The sequence below is a fragment of the Haliotis asinina genome, chromosome 4 (genome assembly GCF_037392515.1).
Source record: "Haliotis asinina isolate JCU_RB_2024 chromosome 4, JCU_Hal_asi_v2, whole genome shotgun sequence".
Lineage (NCBI taxonomy): Eukaryota > Metazoa > Mollusca > Gastropoda > Lepetellida > Haliotidae > Haliotis > Haliotis asinina.
This window is the reverse complement of record NC_090283.1, coordinates 52,179,136-52,204,667: the sequence shown is the minus strand read 5'-3', so window position 1 is coordinate 52,204,667 and position 25,532 is coordinate 52,179,136. Positions and strand designations below refer to the sequence as shown.

Below are 25,532 nucleotides of genomic sequence, written 5' to 3'. Positions count from 1 at the left end.
GCGTTTGCTCGTCACGCCGAAGACCCACCTTTAAGTAATCCCCACATAAGGACAATGAGTGAAGCCCATTTCTAGAGTCCCCCTACGTGATTTTGCTGGAATGTTGCCCAAAGCAACTCACTGACTTATGTTATGCATTGAACGAGAAGATATCATGGTTCTATGCTACACATACAACGATATGAGAGGTCGTATCTGTTTAAGCAGCATGATAAAGCTAGTTCACTAACTACAAGTGTGTCACCTGGCTGTGGATCTACTTCGAGGCCGACCGGTGAGATATGCTACGCAGCAAACGACGTTAAGGTACTGTGGATCAAAGTCCACTCACTGCGGTTATTTTTCACCTGCCGGTCCAGGTATTTGTTTTGTCTCTGTTCACAGGTGTTGACTTTGTAAATGGAGAGACGTTTTACTCTTATGTAAATATGACAGTGGTGGCGATCATGAAAGAGTATGTATAACACGGAGGTCGACATGACCTTATAATACCCAGTGCCCATATACAGTCATGTGTATTCATGACATCCTGTTTTGATTCGTCTTTCTGTGAGGTTTCTATATTTCTATCTATGAATATGTGCCAAGATTTTCTGTTTGCCGGAGATGTTTTTGTTATGTAAACATGACACTACTTGTGATCACGACGTTTAAATACAGACACAACACTACAGTCAGCCAGGTCGCATGCTCATAGCTCTGTTTTCAGTGATGTCCTGTTTTCCTTCGTCATTCTGTCGTTCATGAACGTGAGGTTTCTGTGAAAATGATTTGTGTTATGCCACGGAGCGACATGACACACCACACAAAGATACAGTGCTATCTCTGTATCATTATGTTTCAATGTTTAACGCATGATGCACCGATGTTTTGGGATGCAAATCGGTGGAAGGGAGATAACTCCAAATATATTTTTCTTGTGTTATCTGCACTATCTTCCGATGGCTACGAAAAGATTTATCCAAAGAGATTCATGTTGAAGCAATGGAATCTACTCCTGGCCACAACTTGCATAGAATTAAGCAAAAATTAATAGTGAGTGAATTTAGTGTTCGCCGCACTTATCAATATCCCAGCTATACGACGGCGGTCTGTAAATAATCGTGTCTAGACCAGACAATCCAGTGATTGCAATTGGGAACCAATGACCACCCGATCTCGTTAGTCGCTATTTACGACAAGCATAGTCGCCTTTTACAAAAATAAATAAATTCAAATTAAAGCACAAGACGAGACGAGACTAGACGAGACACAAACCAAGGCACGGGCCTTTGGCACTACTACCAGGGTTTTTTGACTGAAGCGCATGGAAAGTAACGGTATTGGTATGTCCAGTTGGCCTTCAAATACAAAACTTCGTAAAATGAACCACCTCAGATGAGTAACAGCAAAGCTATACGATCCTGAATTCCGCAACTACACCACGGTTTTCAACAAACCTGTCTCGACTGTGGTTTTGGAAATATACCCAGTATTTTGTTCGGAATCGTCAATGCAGGAAGTAATTGTAAGTTGTAGTGTACATTCTCTAGATGTTCTTGTGGCTTCTGGATACACATTGGATCATTGACGTATGCCCTATCAAAGAAACAAACACTTCAACAAACAGGGGCTTTGAGTTAGACTTAATGACGAAAGTGGTCGATCACGGCCCAGGTCCCCACATGCGTACAATGTGTAAAGCTCTCAGCTGCGTAAAGCTAAAGTTGACTCATTCGCTCACTTGAACAAACGCTTCCTTCAATTAAACTCCGATTTTATTATGTTTCAGGCGACAATGTTTTGCTGTACTCTACCGTTCCTCCTGGGGGTCGCAGTGGCCTTTGCTGGCCTGTCCTATGTCATGTACATTCCCATCAAGGAGGGCATCGTCGACACTTATCAAGCAAGGACCACCGCCATTTTTTCAAGACTAATTGGTATAGTGGTAGGTTGACTGATGTGGATTGGATCAACATTTTACCTTAATCTTGGTCTAGAAAGTTGAATCTAGTAATTGTTTGGTTTGGGTTTGGGGGTTTTCTGGGTTTCTCAGTCTTTGACATACAATCGAACATGTTTCTAACAAAGACGTTTGCTGGGCAGTCGTTTGATAAAAGATACATAAATCCAGCGCTTCATTTAAGCTGTCATAAAATTTGAAGTACACGGGGAGGTCATTGCCGATATGATTTGATACACAAATGCCCGATATAGTTTCAGGTGAAATATTGGCTTGCCTTTGCATTTGTTTGGGTCTTGGTGTCTTTTCCCGAACATATGGTATTATTACTGTTTAGTCTTTCTCTCATTCTCGTTGGTGTTATTCCCTCATAAACATATATATGCATATATACATTAAATACTAGTTAACATATAAAATCTTTTAAGGGCGGAGTGACAGAAAGCCTTGGAATTGCGAATCGTCTTACAGTGTCGAGAATGTTTACAAATCTAGCATTTGCGGACAACAAACCACCACCCGATACAGATGAGCTGAAGGTAAGAACACATCTTGCTGCGTGGTTTGGAATCGAAAGCACGAAAACCCCGAGAGCAGTTGTGATACTGTACTCCTATGAAATTTCAAATATTTATTACTGGCCCGTTGAAGATACTGCAGTGTAATATTTTTACTTCAATAATTAAAATTTTATTGAGTTCATTAAAATTCTGGTAATCTGATTGGTTAACTGGGAACATTTCTTTTGAGTTCATTTCCCAATGAATCTGAAAAAATAAGCCACGCCCACCGAACCGGACTACTTTCGGACCTGAGGAATGTCGGGGAATACCTTTACACAGCGAGGGAATTCCCTTGCACTCAGGTACCTTAATGAACCTTGGGTAAACATTGAAGCGATACATTGTGATTAACTTAAACAAACAACTCAAAATTATCCGTGAACGTTAATAACGTTGCTCGACAAGAGCATGCGCACGTTGGATCATCAGTTCATGGCATCGCAATCCCAGTCACATCACACCCTCTTTCTACTTGCGCAAATACTACAATCTCAGTTCCACTAACTTCATATCATAGGGCTTCATTTCCAATTCTCACTTTTCAAACTGTCTCTGTCAGTTCGCAGGTAGTAATTCAAACGTTTGAACTTAAAACTTTGCCGATACCGGGACGCGTCACGTTGAGTTGTTCCACTCTGATTCGCCGACCGATGTTAGCTTGGTTGACTGACGGGGGTGCTGTATGCTGATTGGCTAATGGTTTGGTAGGCGTGTCATTTTATGTAAATGAGTCACCTGAGTCATGTCACGCCATTACCGAATTCTTACACCGAAAATGTTAATCGGTGGTAACAAAGACATCTGTTTCGATGAATGTGATTATGTTTAAAGAAAATATTGTTGAAAGGGTATAGTATTTGTTGCTGAATTTAATTATAAGGATTGACTGTGTATTTCTTTCGTTGCATTGAAGTATGAAACTAAAAACCAATGTGCAAACTTTTGTAAGAATCCGCTAAAACCAATGTGCAAACTTTTGTAAGAATCCGCTACTACGCGGATTCTTACAAAAGTTTGCACATTGGTTTTTAGTTTCATACTTCAATGCAACGAAAGAAATACACAGTCAGTCAATCCTTAAATATTACACTAGTGTAATACCGCTTGACGTATGACGTCAAAATGGTTCACAGATGTGACGTCACAATGCTAATGTTGATGTCGCGATTTTACTAGACCTTGCTTGACTTGAAAGCTGAGAGTCTCCACACTGTAGGCAATTTCGCCGCAGTTTCTGTCAATTAATGTTGGCGAGAAATAAACAGAATACTAAACTCGCTTCCGTGAAATGCCATTTTCATTAAACTCGTTAAAGATTTAGTATCAAACTCGCTTTCGCTCGTTTGATACCAAGTCATTAACTCGTTTAATAAAAATGGTATTACACGGAAAGTCGTTTAGTATCCTCTATGTTGCAAATGATAGTCTTTACAGACGGCAGTTCCTCTTTCTCACTCCACATTCATATCAAGTATATCTTCTCTCTCAGGTAGAAGACTACATCTTTGATGACGTTCCCGTAAGGTTGTATCGGCCAACGAAAGCCAACAAACCATCACCGTGTGTGATATTTATACATGGTGGGGGCTGGACCATCCTAAACGTGGGTAAGGCAACACTTCATATGTTCGACACTGACTTATTCCAACAATGGTGACTGGGCCCATGAGGATCGGGGCGAGAATTGGTGTTTAGCGACCCACGCTGGTCGAAGGAGGCGACTAAGGGGAGCGGAAAGTCATACGTCAGACTCGCTTCCTTTTTTTCCCGTTTTTTTTTTTTTTTTTTTTTTTGATTTGTTTTATTTGTAGTTGGTTTTTTTGTTTGTTTTTGTTTTTGTTTTGTTTTTTTGTGGAGGGGGAGGGTTGTGGTTGTTCAACTTGATATGTATCTTGATATTTCAAACTTATTTATCTTGAAATTTCCACTTAGCATCTTGATAATTCAAATCATAATCTTGACATTTCAAGACAAAACCATGGTCCTTAAAGACTTCCATACGAATTTGATGGGACAGTCGACAAAATTAGACGCAATCAGTTTTGAACTGAAAAATCCGTCTGATTTCACCGCCGTTTCACTGCGCCCGTACATAACACTGCCGAAATACTTCAGCTTGACCACCAACATGTCTAATATCAATAACAGATGTAATGGGATGGTGTTAGAACTCGAAAAATACTATATGACTTTTTCTCCATAATTATTAGTGTACCTCGGGCTCACCATCATATTACCTTCTATTATATGAAATGTTCAAACTCAATTACAACACACAGTCCCAAACACACAATAACCGACATAGAAATAAGACGGCCTTGTAAGCATACCTCTCTATACAAAATGTGCAGCAAAACGTTAGTAAGTGTTTGCCTACCTGGTAAATAATGTATTTGTTTCCGTTTAAATGGAAAAGTTGCAAGATAAGGGTCAGGCGAAACACTGACCCGTGAAGGTCCGGGATAGAATAGGCCTTCAGCAACTCATGCTTGCCATAAAAGGCGACTATGCTTCTCGTAAGTGGCTAACGGGATCGGGTGGTCAGGCTCGCTGACTTGGTTGACACAAGTCATCGGTTTCCAGTTGTGCAGATCGATGCTCGTGCTGTTAATCACTGGATTGTCTGGTCCAGACGCGATTATTTACGGACAGCCGCCATATAGCTGGAATATTGCTGAGTGCGGCGTATAACTAAACTCACTCACTCACTCACTCTAAAGTTATGCCACACATACTCCGTCATGTCCTGTTACGAAAAATATGAATTTATGTCAGACATTGAACCACCAGAGTTCTACTATCTGCAAGTTTCTCTGCAAGGCTGTTACTACAGAAAAAAAACTTTGTCATTTTGAAAAAAGCTGGGCCACATGTACAATCCAGTCCCAAACGAGAAAAATAATGTTCCAAGGAGTCCCAAGTTAGTCGCATGTACACAAAACAGCACTGTCACTCTTGCGTCGTGTGTGCGTGAAATCATGATGGCAGTCGTAGGTCATAAAATGGTCTTTGATGCGTTATCACTCTCATTAGTAGGTCGATCAGAAATGAATCTATTCTTCCTCTCTGCAGGGTTCAGATTTGACAGCCAGTCAACTACTTTCCACTGTCACTTCACATTTCACACTTTCGCAAAATGTAAACACTGGCTCGTCTGCCATTTCAAACTGTTGCGTCACCAACAAACTTCCCAGAAAATCAGTAGATCGGACGATTCCATTATAGTGTCTGCATTATAGTGGGGGTTACAGTAACACAACGCGTCAAACAAGAGGTTGGTTTCGTCGCGTGGAGTTGGGATTATAAAAGAAGAAAAGAAAAACCAAGCTTTTTGGCATTATATTATTGCACTGAATAAAGTGTACTTTAATTTCTTTGGACAGAATATTTTTTTATGTTGCAATGTTTAAAAAATACGAACGGCACCTACCACTCCCTTCACAGACGAGATCCGCTCGCCTCGCGTTCCATGCCGGATTACTCAATGTCTTCCGCGGAAAGACGAAGTTTGATTTGTTGGTTGTTGTAGGTTAGAGATAAGCACACCATGTTTCAAAATTAGATGGATTGTAACCCGATCTGATAGTTCCTAATTTAACCGTTTGAAACCTTACGCTACTCGTTCGGCTTTAAATGAAATTTAGAGACTATCAATGCTGTCTAACATTCGTCTGCATGCCAAACATAGTACGGTTATCTCCTAGTTATACGATTTCATTGTTAGATTGTTTTTCTGTCTTGATTGTGCTTCTGTTTTTCAGATACCTACGACGATGTTGTATCAGAATTTGCAGTGAGATCTGGATATGTCTTTATTTCCATTGAGTGAGTAAAACCCAGACAGAAGGTGGAGATACATTCTAACCCCCATCAACCTGACCACCCTGTTCATTGAGACACGTACGCGTTGTTCAACAAAAACAGGCTCCATGGGACATATTCCAACCAGGTTTAATGGCACCATGTACAAAGCACATATCTCACAATTAGCATTTCTTTAAACTTGCCGCCTGATCTGGGGTACAGAAAAACAACATCATGACACGACACGTGGAGGTCTAGGCTAGTATTGGTCTTCAGGAACCCATGTCTGTCTAACGGGATCGGGTGGTGAAGCTCGTTGACTTGGTTGACAGACGTCATCGTATCCCATATGCACTGATCGATGATAATGTTGATCACAGGTTTTTCTGGTCTAGACTCGACGATTTACAGTTCATCGCCATATAGCTGGAGTATTAAGTATTGAGTACGCCGTTAAGCAAAGTATAGAAATAAGTAAGTAAGTAAATAAATAAAATAAAAGATAACATGGAATTGTTCCCCAATAACATCGATGAGCATTCTAACATGTTAAACTTTACAGGTACCCACTCGCTCCAGAAAATCCGTTCCCAATACCGTTTGAAGCCTGTTTGAAGGCTGCCCTTCACGTCTTCACACACGCAGAGACGTATGGAGTAGACCCACAGAAGATTGCTATAGCAGGTAAAATACCCTGTTACTGAAACAGAAAACTCTCACTTCTGTAGTCCCATAGAATCACCATGTTAGAACCACCAATAAACGTTGGGTAGAATGTGATAGTGAGTTCGATTCGTCAGTCAGAAACTGGCTTTGTACCCATGCCAGGGCTCGAACACCAGACTATAACCCCGTCCCAGACGATATCAGGGGTTAAACTGGGCTAGTCCACGCAATACCGAAGGCATAATCTTGACTAGCCTTGTTTATACCTCAGGGTATATTCTGGACTAGGCCACAATATCCCTCCAGCCCACATTATACTCCTACCGAAAATAAATGATTAAGGATACTGCTATACATGTAGTTATATTGTACTCACATAATTAAACAACTCAATGTGAGCTGCCATAAGGAAACCCCACAAATCCAGAATGTGTGAACAGAGATGAAAAGTACTACTTTTGCTGTCAATGTCGAATGTTTAAGTCGCATCAAGTATTGCACAGCTATATCACCGAGTAATTGAATGGTAGAACTGATCTTCAGCAACCCATTTTTGTCTTAAAAGGCGACTAACGTGAGGTCAGACTCAGTGACGTGATGCAAGCTATTGTACTCCAAATGCTATTATCGTACCATGGCCATCATTGCACTATCTGATCTGGGTTCGTCTTGTCCAGATATCATCACACATCTGCATTAGTCAGAGTACCGTTAAACTAAATATTCATGGATATGTGTGGACCAACTCAACCAATATCTGGTTGTTTAAAAGCTCTTTAACTCGCTAACGACGCAACCAAGCAACAGACATCTAATTACCTCACGTCTTCTTACACAGGAGACAGTGCTGGTGGTAATCTTGCTGCCGCAGTGGCTCTTAAACTCTCGGAGCTGAAGGACGTTCCTAAACTGAGCTTCCAGTGGCTCATCTACCCAGCAACCCAAGCCTTCAGCTTCAAGACACCATCCTACATTGCCAATGATGATGCAGTACCCTACTTTCTGCAAATTAAGACCATGGCGCAGTTTTGGTGCAACTACCTGGGCATCAACACACCAACCATGACAAAGGCCTTCACAACCGACAATCATACTTCTAGGAAGTTAAAACAATCCATATATGCTTCGTACGTTGATTCCAAATTGCTGCCAACGAAATACCAAGGCTCAGACAATACACGTTTCGACTACGGTGATGATGAGATCTCTAATCAAATCGAGAAGGTTATTTTGAATCCCTACTTTGCACCATTGATGGCTCGGGATCTTAGTGGAGTAGCTCCAGCGTTTGTTGTCACAGCCGAGTTTGATGTTCTGAGAGATGATGGTCTGATGTATGCTCAGAGGATGAAGGACGCGGGTGTGGACGTGGTTGTCTACAACTCCCCGGGTTCTATACATGGCTTTATGATGAGGGGTGGTTCCATGCCTAAATATGCAGACTCTGATCACACAATAGACATGTTTGTGAAGTATGCAAAGAAGCAGTTTAAATGATCTTATTGTTAGTGTTCTCTAGTGTTTAAGTCACAATGTTGTAGCTGTGTAAGTGGACTCTTCGTCTGTATTTGTGTAAAAACCAGAGTAAACTGGTCTTAATCGTAAGTTTAAAGGTTCTAATTCCCAACCCATGTTTGCTGAGGAGAGTGAGCGAACATAGAGGGTTTGTTTTAGTGACTGAGTGAGTGACTTTAGTTTTACGCCGCCTTTAGCAACATCCCAGCAATATCACTGAAGGGGACACCAGAAATGGGCTTCACACATCTTAGCCATGTGAAGAATCGAAACCGTGTCAGCGTGACGAGCAAATGCTTTGACCACTAGGTCACCCAACCGCCCACTTCAAACCAGTGAAATTAAAGCCCTGCATTGCTACACAAAACGTATCGGTATTCGTCATACATTTTGAATGTGTCTTCACCGAGAACAGTTACGTCCATGAGAGTCGTGATTCAGTGCCCTCCGTAATATTGCTGAACGCGGCGTAAAATTGAACTCACTCACTCACTATGATTCAATGAACGGTATGTATTTTGTTCATAGCTACGTATACACGCAAGGCTGTATCTGTATTTTCATCGTGGTAAAGCTATCGTATCTGTTAAGTACAAGTGGGTCACTGAGACGCGGACCCAAGGCCAACTATGTAGATATGCTCGGCAACAAACAAGGTAAGGTGTTGTTGATCAAAGTTCACTCATTACTGCTGTTCGTATTCTGACAGTCCAGGTAATTATGTTTTGTCTCTCTTTACAGGTGTGGACTTTAATTACTTCAGAAACGTTTTACCGTTGTCTAAACATAGACATAACGTTCAGGTCAGCATGACCTCATAACTGCCAGTGATAACATAAGTTACGTTTGTTCATGATATCCTGGGCCTTTATTCTCGAAGCGTTCGTAGCCCTAACAATTCTTAACTTTGATCGTAGCCAATGTGTTAAGAATGGGCTTAAGAAGTTCTTAGCGCTACGAACGTTTCGAGAGCTAGCCTGTTTTGACTTGTCGTTTTGTGTCAAGAGACGAGGTTCTAATAACTGGAGAGATGTTTAACTGTTGTGGAAACAATGGCATAACACTGAGCTGGCAATGGCATCATAACCGATGTTCGAAGTAACCGCCGGCCCGGAGGCCCAGCGCCGTTTGTTATGGCATCGGGCCGGCAGTTTCAAATAACCGCTGGCCCGGAGGCCCAGCGCCGTTTGTTATGGCATCGGGCCGGCAGTTTCAAATAACCGCCGGCCCAGAGGCCCAGCGCCGTTTGTTATGGCATCGGGCCGGCAGTTTCAAATAACCGCTGGCCCAGAGGCCCAGCGCCGTTTGTTATGGCATCGGGCCGGCAGTTTCAAATAACCGCCGGCCCAGAGGCCCAGCGCCGTTTGTTATGGCATCGGGCCGGCAGTTTCAAATAACCGCTGGCCCAGAGGCCCAGCGCCGTTTGTTATGGCATCGGGCCGGCAGTTTCAAATAACCGCCGGCCCAGAGGCCCAGCGCCGTTTGTTATGGCATCGGGCCGGCAGTTTCAAATAACCGCTGGCCCAGAGGCCCAGCGCCGTTTGTTATGGCATCGGGCCGGCAGTTTCAAATATCCGCTGGCCCTTACGGCCTTCAGTTAAATATCTGTCTTTTTCACACCTGGAATTTTTCCCTTGTTCTTTTACCATTACTAACGTTCGGAAATCATCTGTGATCATTCATGTTACGCAAACTTAGTTTCACTTCCTGGTCTTTCAGCGCTTTGCGCTTAGGAAAGTCGAAACAGGTTTTTAATAAATATAACGTCTCTCATAGGGTTCGCTAACTGATTTTGTAGAAATAGTCTGAAATTGTGACCAGTGTTGCCTATTTTATTATTAATGGTTTGACTTTTACAAAATGGGCCTGCAGATTTCATTCAGGGTCTGTGGATTTTATAGTTTGCAGGTGGCTTCAGGCCCTAATGGTCAACTGGCAAATTTAAGTATTGCAAACACTGATCATAACTGGCACAGATTACACACTGTTTGTTCATGGTGTCTTGTTGTAATTAGCTTTTCCGTCGATTACACGGACAGACATGGCGCTGTATGGCGGCGGTCTGTAAATAATCGAGTCTGGACCAGACAATCCAGTGATTGGGAACCGATGACATGTGTCAACCAAGTCAGCGAGCCTGACCACCCGATCCGTTAGTCTCCACTTACGACAAGCATAGTCGCCTTTTATGGCCAGCATGTGTTGTTGAAGGCCTATTCCTCCCTGCGAAGTCTCCCCCCTCCCCCCGACATTCTGTGTTTAAAACATAAAAAGAAACACCAGCATATAATATAATATGAGCCTTCTATTATGGGATTATCGTTGACTATTTACAAATATGAAAAAATATACGAAATATAAAACGAAAGGTGTTGATGAAAACCCACATCATTTGACAAAAAGTTTAACCAACATAAAGCACATTTTCGTCATGTTCACTCCATTCTCATCGTCAACGTTGTGGCATTTGGTTGTACTGGTGACAATTTGTCTGCATAATCTTGACATCAAGTCCAGATGTCAAGAGACTCTTCAGACATCTTCACATCTTGAGGCCTTCAACTGCTTTATGCTGGACTGCACATGCCGTTGGGTCACATGGCCAGGCAATGCCTAGACTTTCTACTAGGCTCTTGTAGAAATTAATTACAGGAAAAGGCAAATGAAATACTTCTTAGTTCTTTCGGCAACATCTTTAGAATATAATTGAAATATAGTTCACGTGACGAAACTATTTTGGGAAGAGAAAAGACTAAAAACAATGTGTAATTAGCTTTTTAAAAATCTGCATTCACAGTAGGCATCATTGTTGCAGCTAGACAGAGTAGGAAGAATTTAATCTATTCTGTACGACTTGATACAATTTTTCTTGAAAAACTGACTTAGACGCCTCTAACGTTCTTAAGCTTTGGTTATTTGTTACGAGATGGTCGCTGACATGTTTGTTCTGTTGATAAAGTCGTTGCACGTGCCGTGCCGTGTTCGCGATGACGTTGAAATGACGTCCCAAGTCATGGTACCAGATTGAAATACTTATGATCTGTCATGTGTCATTTTGGTGAAGTCTGATCCATGACCCAACATGCTGTTTTGAGTTACTGTCAGTCCATATTTACACAATGAGAACACTGTAGTTTTACAAGCTTATTGCAGTCTATACCATCCTAATTACTGCTACGTGATCGTTCGAACACGCCTTTTCTTAAGCTTTAAAGTACCAGGGGGTGGGGTAGCCTAGTGAGTGAAGCGTTCACTCGTTGCGCCTTATTCGACTCCCCACATGGGTGTAGTCAGTACAATGTGTGGAGCCCATGTCTGATGGTCCCCTCGTGATATTGCTGGAATATTGCTAAAAGCGGCGTAAAACTTAACTCACTCACTCACTCATTATTGCTGGAATATTGCGAAAAACGGTGTAAATCCAAACCCACTCAGTATAAAGTAACGATCCTCACGCGACGGATCGCTGAACATTTCAGACCTTTCTGGTGACACGTACCAAGAACCTTTGTTGATTCCACGTGTTGGTGGTATGAGATCCATGTTAATATTGGCCATCCACGATGGTCAAGAACCCTGTCCTTGTATCACAGTTGCACTTGTTGAGTATAGGGCTCAGTATTTGACCTATGGCAGCGTCAGCTGTCATTTATCGTCAAGATTAGAGATATCTCTCTCACTCACCATACTTTGGATGTTGGACTGGATTCACCTTAATGTATAGAAGTTTGTTTCAGCACACACAAAAATGTCAGGTGTGCAGTATATGGCATGTCATTGTCAACGTTACACTATAGTTCATGATGAAGGTTTTGCTAAAGGAAGTTGTGAACAGAACTCTCCTTTCATGAAGGGCGATGGGGTAGTCTAGTGGTTAACGGGTTCGCTCGTCGCGCCGAAGACCCGGGTTTGATTCCCCACAATGTGTAAAATGTGTGAAGCCCATTACTGGCGTCCCCCGACGTGCTATTGCTGGAATATTGCTTAAAGCGGCTTAAAATCAAACTCACTAAACCCGATGAGTGAATGAAGCCAGGAGAGGCATGACTCCGGCGTTTACCACTCAGGTTAAACCATGACAACGTATATGGTACTGACAGACGTGATGAACAGAGATCTGAACCATGACCACATCGATTTGTGGCTTCGTAGACCACTGGGCCACCTGGGCATCAGTCATTGCAGTATAACCATGCATCTGATGCTGATTAAAGGAAATACGTGTTAACTATTTGAATAGTTAATTGTTACAGTTTGAAATGATATAAATCAGATCGAGATGAATATTTCTTCACAGGAGAGATTCATATTTCAACATACGCGGCTTTGATATGACAGGAGTAGGGAACAAATTCACTGTTTCTGGTTTGTACGGTATCTCAGTAGTCCTACTGCGAGTACTGTGAAACCGAGAGACAATCACTCACAACCCAGCAGAACAAGGATACCAACGGTGTTGCAGAATGCGAGATGAGGGAGGGTGGTATGGGTGGAGGTTGGGGAGGATGTGGGTCCAGTTATTAGTCGTGTTTGTACAGAGTTGTTGTTCATTGATTCAAAGGACAATCGGGCACCCGGAATTAAACACCCTGACTTGTGACTATAACGTAGTCACTATAAAATGACAAGGCATCACATTGTTTCTTCATATACCCAAATAACATTCTAAGCCTTACCAAGACTTGGTCGCAACAGCGTCATTGGCCAAGGCAAGATGGCTGTCAAGCACTGGGGCTACTGAACGTTTCACATGATATTTCTGGATCCTTACCATTTGCATGCAACAGTATAAGCTTGAGAACTTCAGGTGTCATTCACTGTCAACATTATAGATGCGAATTCACACTAAGACTGCTTTATTCTCGGGTGTAGTATAACCAAGCAAAATATTGGTTATACTACGGGGACTACTTTCTTCTGTTCGTCTGCTTCTTAAAGAGATGCGGACATGCAAAAGTTCAAATTAGCCTCTATTTCGGAAATTACAAATATGCAACCTTGACATTGACCGTAAATTCCAAAGACTCAGCGTCACACGTGGTCGTCGTGTACGTCGCCCTCGCACAGCCTTGATGACTCGTTTACTTCCATTGCTCAGAATGTTGCTCACCATCTCATCCTGTTGTTCAACACTTTTATACTCCCCGATTGCATTGCTTCTGTGCCCAGTGGTTTGTGCGATCAACTGCTCATCCACACTGTTGCTCATCCACACTGTTGTCTAGAGAAGAAAGAAAATACAGTTAGAAAATGTACGTTATCAACTACATATTAGCAGAAATATTGAAAGAATTAATTTCAACTTTATTTTGTATCATTTCGTTACTAATCCAATAAATACTGTTGAAAATACTAGAACGAATTTCTCGTTTCGCTTAAAATAACGGGATTACTGTGGTGGTGGTTGCTAGGGGATCAACAAATTTGTACATGAAAATATTCAAGATTAAAGACTTCCGCTAATCTAGTGGTGGTGTCGTCGCTTTTGACGATATCCTGCATAATGGTCGCTCATACAATGTACATGCTTCTGTATATAACCAACCACCTCCTCACTAGCCATAAATGTAAGAACGGTCCCTACGCCTATTGTAGTACGGATAAATATTCGGGTTAATTGTTGTCCATTATTATCAACATATTCCACATATTCACCTGGATATTCCACATATAAATATTCCACATAGAAGCGACAACATCGTCGCCATCTGATGAATATGCCAACGTGGTCGACTGCACACGAGCCACACGACTGATGTTGATGCTGACGCGCGTGATAATTGTGCATGGGCGATAGATTCGGCACGTGACTACATGTCTGTGCCGTATTACCTCTGGTGTGCAACCATGCAAAACACGAAACAGCAGAAACTAAATCCCACACTGGCGCTGAATAACAAGAAAGACACACAACATTGTATTCTCTTGTAATATGATGAGGACGAAACTCCTCTACCTAAATTCAACTTGAAGCCAAAACAAAGAAATTCAGAGAACACGTTGCGAGACATATTGTCATGTGTTTAATATAGAAACTACGGTTCATTTAACACCCGCGCAAGCATTGTGAAAAAAATGAGTACGTGTTAACATTAACTTTTATTGCTATTTTTCACCTTCACTAGGATTTCTTTATTCATTGTCGTAGTGTAAGTAAGTTATACGACTCGTATGTGCAGTTTAATCCGGCTGATTATACTACTCTCCGCTTCGTGGATTAAACTGCACATACTCGTCGTATAACCTATACATTTATCTAACGCGTCATGATATGCATGTAGGGCCGAGTTCATCTTGATGTACAGACGTTGTTACCAAATGAAGAGACATTGGATGTTTTTGTGCATGAATGATTTATGTTGAAGCAAACCAATTTTTTACCAAAATATGCTCTAAATTAAACATGAATCAATGTATCATAATTATAACACATCAAGAAAAAATTAGAGAATGGGATGGGAGAAGGTTATTGCTGGTGGAATACAGCGTTATATCAGCGGCATTGCCTTTGGCACTACAAGAAGCGTCTATTGATTGAAGCACATGGAAAATAACCACTCCTGGTATGTTGAACCAGGCGTCAAATACACTACAGAGCAAAATGAACAACCTCAGATTCTTCATGACGTTGAACTCCCACAAATATACCGTAGCAGATTTCAGCAAACCTGTTGCGAGTGCATCAGAAAGGTTTTGAAAGCTTACTCTGTAATTTTATGGAATTGTCAATGAGGTAAGTATCTGCAACCTGCCGTGTACAAACTCTGATGACGTTGGTACCTTCGTAATATACATCACACTAATTGCGGTACATTGTGGAGGTATTTCCCGAAAGAATGCCCTGTCACAAAGACAAACAGTTGAATAAACAACTTCTTTCTGTACAGTCATTTAAACTCTGACCTAATTATATTTCAGGCGACAATGTATTGCTGTACTCTACCGTTCCTCCTGGGGGTCGCAGTGGCCTTTGCTGGTCTGTCCTATATCATGTACATACCTATCAAGGAGGGCATTGTCGACACCTTTCAAGCAAGGACTGTCGCCATTTCTGCAAGACTAATTGGTATAGTGGTAGGTTGTCTGATGTTGACTTTTAGGATAAGTTAAAATTAGCTAATTTTAATGAAGTATCGTAAATTAAAGTTGGTTCATTTTACTTAAGCCTCGAAAGTGGGAATTTGAAATTAAAATTAAGTCACTTAAATTAAATAATTGAATTAGTTGATTTTAATTAGGTCCCGTAAGTGGGAATGTGAAATCGTATGATTCCTCTGCTCATTTTCTGATGAAACCAATAACCAGGACGGATTCTGCAGTGAAAATCAAGCCGATTGTGTTGAGTCTATATTTCGATTAATTCTTCGTAGGACGGTAGTATGTAGTATTTTAGTCTCTGTTGATTAAAGGTTTGTGGCGGCGAATTTCGATGGCTTCCAAAGTGTTCTTTTAGTGAAGTTGTGATTTCAACTTTCAAACTGGATTAGATGGGTGGGTTTTTGTTGGTGCTCGGTGACTGATTTGTTGTCTACCTGAGCTTAAGAGATTTTATGTTCTTTTGTTTGGGTATCAACGGGACGGAATTTTTCAGTTTTATGAATATAATCATTATATTTATTATATATCTGACTAGCTTTTGCATGCGTTTGTCTCAAACATCTGGTATTATTACAGTTTTGCTGAGATTTATAGCCCAACCTTTTTAATCTCTTTGAAGGGCGGAGTGACAGAAGGTCTTGGAATTGCGAAGCATGTTACCATGATTAGACTGTTTGCAACTCATCTGGTCGTGTCCGATAACAAACAACCCCCTGACACAGATCAGCTGAAGGTACAGTATACAATAAATAATACTAATAATTGATTTGTATAGCGCCTTCCTTCCAACTTTTGCTGCTAAGTGGCGCTTAAAAGTTTCTGAACAGTATATCAACTTCAAGGATTGGACTACATTATTTTAGTGCATTTGTTGGATGTGAAAGCATGAGAAACCTAAAGCACCATAGCTCGGTTGTGATGTTGTACTCGAATGTCAATGATGCATGTTCATCTCACAGGTCTTTACATGTCTGTTATCACGATTACTTCCATATCATGACATGCACCAACTGTTTTACACAATGAACATATTTACATACGGAATAAGTATTTACTTACAATGAATGAGTGAGGGAGTTTAGTTTTACGCCGCACTCAGCACTAGTCCAGCTATGTGGCAGTGGTCTGTAAATAATCGAGTCTGGACCAGACAATTCAGTGATCAATATCATGAGCATCGGTTTACGCAGTTGTGACCAATGATATGTGTCGACCAAGTCATTAAGGGTGTCCACCCGATCCCGCTAGTCACCTCTTCACGTGACGAGATACTGCTTTACTCATAAGCGGGGACAGTTCGACACAGCAGATATGGACTTTCCGATGCATTGATCATCTGGTTTGCTTATAATTTATGTCGACCCGTGAAGGTCCCGGGGTAGAATAGGCCTTCAGCAACCCATGCTTACCATAAAAGGACACTGTGCTTGTCGTAAGAGGCGACTAACGGGATCGGGTGGTCAGGCTCGCTGACTTGGTTCACACATGTCATCCCTTCCCAGTTGCGCAGATCTATGCTCATGTTGTTGATCACTGGATTGTCTCGTTCAGACTCGATTATTTACGGACCGCAGCCGTAACTAATTAACTCAACTCACTCACTCACTATAACTAGCAGTCTCTGTCCTGCGACTTCTCACAACAAACAAGCACTTGTTCATTTTGAATTGTGAGTGGTGCCGGAAGAACAAGGCATGTTTTGACCTTTCGTGAACATGGTTTCCTTCTGTTAAAGCTTTTGCTTAGTGTTATGTCCTTATAACTGTCACCTCATTTTAACGTAACACAGAACCCGCTGATGCATACAGTTGAGACTGGTTATTCTCTGGTTTTGATATTTTATATTCGGATGTGATATTACTGAATGAGACGCAACTTTCACGCGTGTATGTAATTATTGCTCTATAACAGCGCCAATCTTTGGCCTGTTATTCATATTGTATTGTCCTTCATATTGTATTGTCCTTCATATTGTATTGTCCTTTATATTGTCCTTCATATTGTATTGTCCTTCATATTGCATTGTCCTTCATATTGTATTGTCTTTCATATTGCATTGTGTTTCATTGTTAGGCTGGTTTAGATATCCACACTCGTTAAGCTGTGATTTACAGGTGTGATATTCTACTAGTTATTTTACTGTGCTTTGCAGACAGGTACGTATATTATGTAAATTTATTTCTATTTATGTATAAATTACAACATTCTTACGACTGAAATACTGACTATCTTAACTCACTGAAACAGATATACATATATTTTATAAAAATTAAAGGCAAAACCATATCTACCTTATTTGTTGCTGATCAGGGACTAGATTTTCGAAGCTCTCTTATCACCCAGAGAGTGCTAAATGCCATTATGCATTAACATTAACGAAAGAGATTAGAAAAATCTGGACCTAGCTGCAGTCCGACACTGCAGTCCGACACGTATGTGTGTTTGTATTTTAGTATATCGATGTACCTTCGCTTCTAGGTGGAAGATTACACCTTTGATGACATTCCCGTAAGACTGTATCGGCCAACAAATGCCAGTGACCCATCGCCGACTGTGATATATATACATGGTGGGGGCTGGACTATCTTTAGCGTGGGTACGACAGCACATAGTCTTTGTACTTCATATTTGCAGTTCTAAGTGAGTGAGGTTAGTTTATGCCGCACTCAACAATATTCCAGCTAAATGGCGTCAGTTTGACCACCCGATCCCGTTAGTCGCCTCTTACGCCATAGTCGCCTTTTACTTCAAGCATGGGTTACTGAAGGCCTATTCTACCCTGGACCTTCACGGCTCTCACTAGAGTGTCTGGTGCATACTCGATTATATAAAGAACACCTTCATAGACAAAATATAGCTGAGTGTGGCTGAAACAAACCATATTGGTGTGGAAATGATGTTTGAATACTGAATATATATTGAACATTTAAAACGCGACCAACAATTCTCGATACCAGACATATCAGAAGAACAAATTACTCAATCATACATGGTCATTTGTACTTGAATCAATCACTTTTGGGTTTTATTTGGGTGTGTGTTTTGTTTCGGTTTTTGTTTCGGTTTTTGTTTTTTTTTGTTTTTGTTGGGTGTCTTGGGTTTTTTTTTGGGTATGTGTTTTGTTTTGTTTGTTATTTATTTTCTCTTATGCTGAAATTGATAATTCATACCGGAGACGCAACTACAAAAGTCTGTACGGTTTCATTGTTACAGATTGTACTTTTATTTTTCAGATACCTACGACGATGTTGTATCAGAATTTGCAGTTCGATCTGGATATGTCTTTATTTCCATTGAGTAAGTAAAAGTCTGCTGTTTCTAATCTTTCTGTATGGACAATAATCGATTCCTGCATCTGGAAATATCATAAGTGCACAATGTAGATTTTCATCGATATAGTAAAACACTACATAATACAATGGCGGTATGTCTGATGACAGCATAGCCTGTGAACGTGTATTTCCTTTTCAAAGTGTCACCCACCTTTAATGCAGTCAGTATCCCGACTTTAAGAAGGGACCTGATCATGACTGAAACGTAACCACAGGAACCAGTGATTGATAGTATGAGCGTCCTCGTCGTCAGACAGTACCTACTGGGAAACAGCACTACATTTACAGCATGAAGATCCGGGTTAGAATTGATCTCCAGCAACCCATGCTTGTCCTAAGAGGCGACAAAGGGAATCGGCTGGTCAGGCGCGCTGAGTAGTTAGGGCCATGTCTTTGGTGTCGTCACATTCTGATCCAACAGACCCGTGAAGGTCCCGGGGTAGAATAGGCCTTCAGCAACCCATGCTTGCCATAAAAGGCGAGGTGACTAACGGGATCGGGTGGTTAGGCTCGCTGACTTGGTTGACACATGTCATCGGTTCCCAACTGCGCAGATCGATGCTCATGTTGTTGATCACTGGATTGTCTGGTCCAGACTCGATTATTTACAGACCGTCGCCATATAGCTGGGATATTGCTGAGTGCGGCGTAAACCTCACTCACTCTGATCCAACAAAAAGAAAAATGTCCATGTGCCACGTGAAATGAGGGGCTTTGGGGTAGCCTAGTGGTTAAAGCGTTCGCTCGTCACGCCGAAGACCCGGGTTCGATTCCCCACATTTGGTTACAAGTGTGAGGCCCATTTCTGGTGTCCCCAGCCTATCGCTGGAATATTGCTGAAAACGGCGTAAAACCAAACTCTCACTCACTCGCTCAATGAGCATGTAACATGTTAAACTCTACAGGTACCCACTTGCTCCAGACAATCCATTCCCAATACCGTTTGAAGCCTGTTTGAAGGCTGCCCTTTACGTCTTCACACACGCACAGACGTATGGAGTAGACCCACGGAAGATAGCCATTGCAGGTAAATACCCTATTGGTGAAATCCTCACTCTTCTTTTTGTTCCATAGAATGACCATTTTCGAACTAGTAATAAGCGTCGGTACGTCGGTCATCGTGGTTTGGTGAGCCGCTTTTAATTATGTTCCAGCAATTTCAGTGCGGGAATTGGTTTTACGTTTTGAAGCCGTCGGCAGGACCAATGTACGATGTCCGTTGTTACATGTTTCTTTTTTTATTTGCAAGGGCGGATTAGTATATCGGGATTATGTGTGTGTGTGTGTGTGTGTGTGTGTGTGTTTTGTGTGTGTGTGTGTGTGTGTTTTGTGTGTGTGTGTGTGTTTTGTGTGTGTGTGTGTGTGTGTGTGTGTGTGTGTGTGGATACTATTACCCTTGGCGTTAGACAAGAATTGTCCAAACAAATATTGATGCAAGCTATTGTACTCCAATTGCTTATATCATGACAATCATTAAAGACGAAACCAAGAAACAAACATCTAATTACCTCGTGTCCTCTTACACAGGAGACAGTGCTGGTGGTAATCTTGCTGCTGCAGTGGCTCTTAAACTCTCGGAGCTGAAGGACGTTCCTAAACTGAGCTTCCAGTGGCTCATCTACCCAGCAACTCAAGCATTCAGCTTTAAAACACCATCCTACATTGCCAATGATGACGCAGTACCATACTTTCTGCAACGCGAGTCGATGGCGGGTTACTGGTGTTACTACATGGATGTCAACACACCGACCATGACAAAGGCCTTCAGAAACAATAACCATACTTCTAGGAAGTTAAAACAGTCCGTCTATGCATCGTACGTTGATGCCAAGCTGGTGTCAACGAAATATCAAGGTGATAGCTCAGAAGAAACTCAAAATTCAGACTACGGCGATGATGAGATCTCTAATCAAATCGAGAAGGTTATTTTGAATCCTTACTTTGCACCGTTGATGGCTCCGGATCTTAGTGGTGTAGCTCCAGCGTTTGTTGTCACAGCCGAGTTTGATGTTCTGAGAGATGATGGCCTGATGTATGCTCAGAGGCTGAAGGACGCGGGTGTGGACGTCGTTGTCTACAACTCCCTAGGATCTATACATGGCTTTCTGTTTTGGGGTGGTGTCATGCCTAAATATGCAGACACTGATGACACAATAGACATGTTTGTGAAGTATGCAAAGAGACAATTTCAATGATATGTTACAATTAGTGTTTCTAATGTTATAGCTGATTCTTCATCTGTACTTAGTAAACTTACTCAACTGGTTTCAGGCTTATGTTTGCTGAGGGGAGTGAAAGTTTTTTTTACTCTGCATTCATCTGTGAACTCCAGTTGGGATCTCTAGCAACTCCAGGGCCTGACTTCTCGAAACAAAACTACGTTTTTACTCACATTTTAACTGAGTATGGCAATTTGAAACAGCTTCTAACTCAGTTGCAATTCTGAAACCGAAAAGACAATACAACTATGATTGTTTTCTAAGTTTGAATGTAATACACTTTTCAGTATATTCTGGGAAATGCATTTTCCTGCTTTTACCCACATTTAACTAAAATCTGTAAATTAAGTCATACTTTAGACTTAAGTTTGTTGAGCAGTTGGGACCAGTTCTTGGTGTGAGTGGATGTTCTTTTATACCACATTCAACTAAGAGCTGTGAGCTCCAGAAACTCTGGTATTTGATGGTTACACAGCTCTCGAGTTTGATCATGTCACCAAGATGTCAAAGAGCGTCGCGTAAGTCATGATGCTGTTCTATCAGGGTTAAAGCATTTTAGGCCTCTGTAAACATTTCAAAATTTTCTATGGCCGGCATGTGGAGGACAGTTCGAAATTGCATGCCCCAGTAGAGGTCTGATTCTTTCTGTTTGTTCCCGTGGGGTTGTATTAGATGATGATTAAATTGCCATTGCATATGTTTTGATGGACGCCAACCGTACGCGTGAGGCGAGAAACGCCCTGCTTTTCGCAAACACCTAGCATCATCACCATTGTCATAATATTGTCATGATATTGTCAATGATTTATAGACACATACACATCACAGATTCGGTGTCGCACAATCAAGGCTGCTTTGTGCACATATTTCTTATGAATACAGAATTAGTTTGTCGCTTTTATTCATTTGTGACCAAAATTACACTCACATAATCGTGCTTCGTTTCTTGTTATGAATGAATATTAAATATCAAACGTTAAACAAATATAGATATAGAAAGGTAAGGTAATCATGTTTGTATAAGATTAGATGCTGAAGATATGAAACAAATAATGCCTCGGGAGATAATCATAGATATTGTATGGTTATATATAGACATAGTATTGTCTACAAATGAAGAGACAAAAAACAGTGCAACATTAGATATAAAGATAGAAGTTGTAAGATTAGGAAAGTACGATAGTAAAGGATACCTAATGAGAATGTGTGTGTGTGTGCGTGCGCGTGTGTGTATTATAAGGTTCGGTAATGTAGATATTGTCTTTTAAAGTTATAGAGAAATCGTAAGATTATAATTTGTGCAACATTGATGAATGCAGACATTGTAAGGTTAGATGATCAAGATAATGCAAGGTTAGATAAACACATTGTAGGTAAAAAGAGCTGTACACAACAAACATGCAGAAACAACAGTTGGATAAATATAGATACATCATGGTTGGGTGGTACAGATATTGTCAGGTGTAGATATAAAGATATTTTAAAATCGCGCACGTCAGATACATGTGGACACTGTTTGTTAGATATTATAATTTTCCAGTGGTAGTTAATAAAGATACAAAAAGTGCAAGGTTGGAGAAATTTTGATATTGTAATGATCAGTAATAAAGACATTGTACGGATAGATAATCAATGTATACAGGCCGTGCAAAACTACAGAAATATAGATGTCATACTGTAGTGTAGGAAAAATGTATAAAATCTAGGCTGACCACAGGACTGGCTGGTCAATTATTTTACCAGTTCTGTCAAAATCTCGCCTGTCCTCATAAATGAAACACCCTTTCAATACTTAGAACTGGTTTGTTTTAAACTCCCATTTAATATGCTAACACAGAGGTTGGAATGTTAAATCTCTCCTAGTGGAATCATCTATTTATAACATTACAGAAAAAGTCTTTAGACAAGTCATCAACATCTCCATCAAGATCTGAAAAGTCAGTCATAGTCTGAACCTGCATCCTTGCCAATTGTGTCGTTAGTTTGCCAAAACTGACCCGACATGAGGACGGCCTAGATTTTTTTTATCCCGCCCTCCACTAAATTCTCGGACGTACGGACGGTCCGTCTTTCCTGCACTAGGGTTAGTAATACTGATAACGTTAGATACACTACATAACGTATAAAAAAACAGGTGCCATTTGACAGCATGTAATACTAATGTTTTGCAAGCCTTACTGTAAAACGTCTTGGCCATATATGAAAGTGCTTTTACATATCTGTTTTGTATGTATTTCAGTGTACGATAAAGTAACATGTCACAGCAGTACTAAACCGAGAAAACCTATAATATTTTCGAGAGAATGCAACATAAAGATCGTCTCTACTAACTATGACGACGATGATATTTGTTGGGACACAATGCTTCACGTTTGGCTTAGTCTGTCATATCGAAACAATGGTTCGTTTTCACCTGCTGATACTGTGAAGTAGGACGCTCCATCCAAACTCCATGCAATACTCTTGCCATTGCTTTCTTCAAAGTAAGGGAGTACCAAAGCCTGCTCGGAATCCGTTAGAACTGACTCCATGTCTTCTTCATTCTCAACATACCAGTAGAAGACATCCTCTTGGAACTTCAAGATGAATTCTTTGCCGTCAGCAGATATATCTCCAGCACAAGGGGCATCATATTCGCTCTCCTTTGGGAAAGCTACATCAAAAAGGTGTTTAGTTTCGCCATCGACAACCTCATGAAAACCGCCAGGTTTCACAAGCGCGTCCATCAGAAACAGCCGACCTCTTGGTGAAACCATCAGCGCTCTACAGTTCTCTAAGTCTGTTCTATAAACATATGTAAAAATAAGTACTTAAGGGATTTGTATTATTGTACGTGCAAGGGACGATGGTGATGGAATATTTGATCCTCTTTGATCAAACTATTGATGAAACAATTGTGATAATCTTCTGATTAAATTACATTACGACATCACATTACATCACAGCATTACGACATTACAACATCACTGCATCACAACATCACACCATTACAACATTTCAACATTACAACATCACCGCATTACAACATCACACCATTACAACATTTCAACATTTCAACATTTCAACATCACAGCATTACAACATCACAACATTACAACATTACAACATTACAACATCACAGCATTATAACATCACAACATTTCAACATTACAACATCACAGCATTACAACATCACAACATTACAACATATTTATCACTGACAAGGTAGCGTTTTGGCTTTATGCTGCTTATGACACTTGTGTCGAGTAGCCTTCATATATTGGTATGCAGCAATATATTTGTCATAAAATAGCATCTGACTCTTTTGACAATCAATATTAACTACATTTCACACTTTACTTATAAAGAGAAGAGTAAATTCGCAGTGCAAACACTTCATATCTTATATAAATCATAATATTTCAGCTGCAATAGCAATTGTGAGCATACCAGTAGCGTTGATAATGTACGACGATATAAACTGCCTATATACTCACTCGAAACCGATCACCTCAATCTCGTCCTCCCCAAGAGACTGTTCCCGACCAGGTAGCATCTCCTGGGGTTCCTGTATCTTGTAGATGAGATTAGCAGGTCTTTTTCTATTATACCCAGTATCAGATATATAAATACAATGTCCCAAACCACTCGTGTCACACGGTCCGCACGCAATGTCCTCCCAGTCGACGTTGATAACATCCAGATTGATTTTGGTAACAAGCGAAGCATTACTTGCGTAGTAAGCATATATGTTACTGTCATAGCTACTGTCACTGTCTTTCGGGGCCCCAATGACTGTATACACGATCCCCGGATGTTGACGACTTGCACATATCCCTGATGTCAAAATTTTCCCGGAACTAGGAATGGAACCTACATACTTTCGCTCTGAAAATCCTGAAACACGGAGTCAAGGTGAAACAGATGAGTTGTATCTATGTATACAGAGAATAGGTGTAAACAGATCATTAACATATGCAAAGTGCATAACATAAAGACCATATGTGTACACTGATTATATATGGAAACATATGATGTTTACCCATGACAGTTAATTAAGCCTCTTAATTATGACTATTTTAATACGCACATAAAGACTTTTTCATGTTACTTATTTGTCTATACACTGTTCAATGCTTTCACCTTTTGCTTTTCCGTGGAAAGGCTTTGTATTTTTAGCATCATTATGTCCTTCTTCTGCTTTCTGTTCCAATTTCTCGGCTAGTTTTTCTTCTAAATGCTTTATTTCCTTCGCTAGATCATTTAAAAAAGTATATTGGGCAGAAAAAGCATCGTTCATATCTCCACTCCCACTGAAATCCATTTCCGTGCTGTATGAAGCATCACCTGCACTGTTGACAGTTGAGAAGAGCTGCAGCATTACTAGCATCAGCCATGAAACACATCTTTCCAT

General features: G+C 40.8%; 3 protein-coding genes across 5 annotated transcripts; 2 read left to right on the top strand and 1 right to left on the bottom strand.

Moving 5' to 3' along the window:
- LOC137282564 (arylacetamide deacetylase-like) lies at nucleotides 1–10,265 on the top strand. 2 transcript variants are annotated; one of them, XM_067814335.1, is made up of 7 exons: nucleotides 1–306; nucleotides 1,772–1,927; nucleotides 2,371–2,481; nucleotides 3,995–4,112; nucleotides 6,267–6,330; nucleotides 6,872–6,993; nucleotides 7,814–10,265. In XM_067814335.1, the coding sequence occupies exons 1-7, from the start codon at nucleotides 163–165 to the stop codon at nucleotides 8,470–8,472; spliced, it is 1,374 nt and encodes a 457-aa protein (XP_067670436.1). In that variant the 5' UTR covers nucleotides 1–162; the 3' UTR covers nucleotides 8,473–10,265. The 2 variants fall into 2 exon arrangements, with proteins under 2 accessions (XP_067670436.1, XP_067670437.1); XM_067814336.1 differs by having other exon boundaries at nucleotides 243–359; nucleotides 7,814–10,263.
- LOC137282566 (carboxylesterase NlhH-like) lies at nucleotides 9,056–22,035 on the top strand. Of its 2 annotated transcripts, none has more exons than XM_067814338.1 (7): nucleotides 9,056–9,146; nucleotides 15,409–15,564; nucleotides 16,208–16,321; nucleotides 18,067–18,184; nucleotides 18,822–18,885; nucleotides 19,826–19,947; nucleotides 20,448–21,185. In XM_067814338.1, the coding sequence occupies exons 2-7, from the start codon at nucleotides 15,415–15,417 to the stop codon at nucleotides 21,113–21,115; spliced, it is 1,236 nt and encodes a 411-aa protein (XP_067670439.1). In that variant the 5' UTR covers nucleotides 9,056–9,146; nucleotides 15,409–15,414; the 3' UTR covers nucleotides 21,116–21,185. The 2 variants fall into 2 exon arrangements, with proteins under 2 accessions (XP_067670439.1, XP_067670438.1); XM_067814337.1 differs by having other exon boundaries at nucleotides 9,131–9,204; nucleotides 20,448–22,035.
- A 1,470-nt stretch (nucleotides 22,036–23,505) lies between these two features.
- LOC137282082 (uncharacterized) lies at nucleotides 23,506–25,532 on the bottom strand. The gene is made up of 3 exons (XM_067813822.1): nucleotides 25,262–25,532; nucleotides 24,616–25,015; nucleotides 23,506–23,923 (listed from the first exon to the last, which is right to left on the bottom strand). The coding sequence occupies exons 1-3, from the start codon at nucleotides 25,530–25,532 to the stop codon at nucleotides 23,506–23,508; spliced, it is 1,089 nt and encodes a 362-aa protein (XP_067669923.1).

What these genes read in the sequence shown, in the direction of transcription:
- LOC137282564 (XM_067814335.1), top strand. Translation starts at nt 163, where the DNA reads ATGCTACACATACAACGATATGAGAGGTCGTATCTGTTTAAGCAGCAT. An exon ending in CAAGACTAATTGGTATAGTG is followed by an intron (nt 1,928 to 2,370) that starts GTAGGTTGACTG and finishes AAATCTTTTAAG; the next exon opens with GGCGGAGTGACAGAAAGCCT. An exon ending in ACAGAAGATTGCTATAGCAG is followed by an intron (nt 6,994 to 7,813) that starts GTAAAATACCCT and finishes CTTCTTACACAG; the next exon opens with GAGACAGTGCTGGTGGTAAT.
- LOC137282566 (XM_067814337.1), top strand. Translation starts at nt 15,415, where the DNA reads ATGTATTGCTGTACTCTACCGTTCCTCCTGGGGGTCGCAGTGGCCTTT. An exon ending in CTGGACTATCTTTAGCGTGG is followed by an intron (nt 18,185 to 18,821) that starts GTACGACAGCAC and finishes TTTATTTTTCAG; the next exon opens with ATACCTACGACGATGTTGTA. An exon ending in TATGTCTTTATTTCCATTGA is followed by an intron (nt 18,886 to 19,825) that starts GTAAGTAAAAGT and finishes TAAACTCTACAG; the next exon opens with GTACCCACTTGCTCCAGACA.
- LOC137282082 (XM_067813822.1), bottom strand. Translation starts at nt 25,532, where the DNA reads ATGGAAAGATGTGTTTCATGGCTGATGCTAGTAATGCTGCAGCTCTTC. An exon ending in TTTCCACGGAAAAGCAAAAG is followed by an intron (nt 25,016 to 25,261) that starts GTGAAAGCATTG and finishes TCCGTGTTTCAG; the next exon opens with GATTTTCAGAGCGAAAGTAT. An exon ending in ATTGAGGTGATCGGTTTCGA is followed by an intron (nt 23,924 to 24,615) that starts GTGAGTATATAG and finishes ATATGTTTATAG; the next exon opens with AACAGACTTAGAGAACTGTA.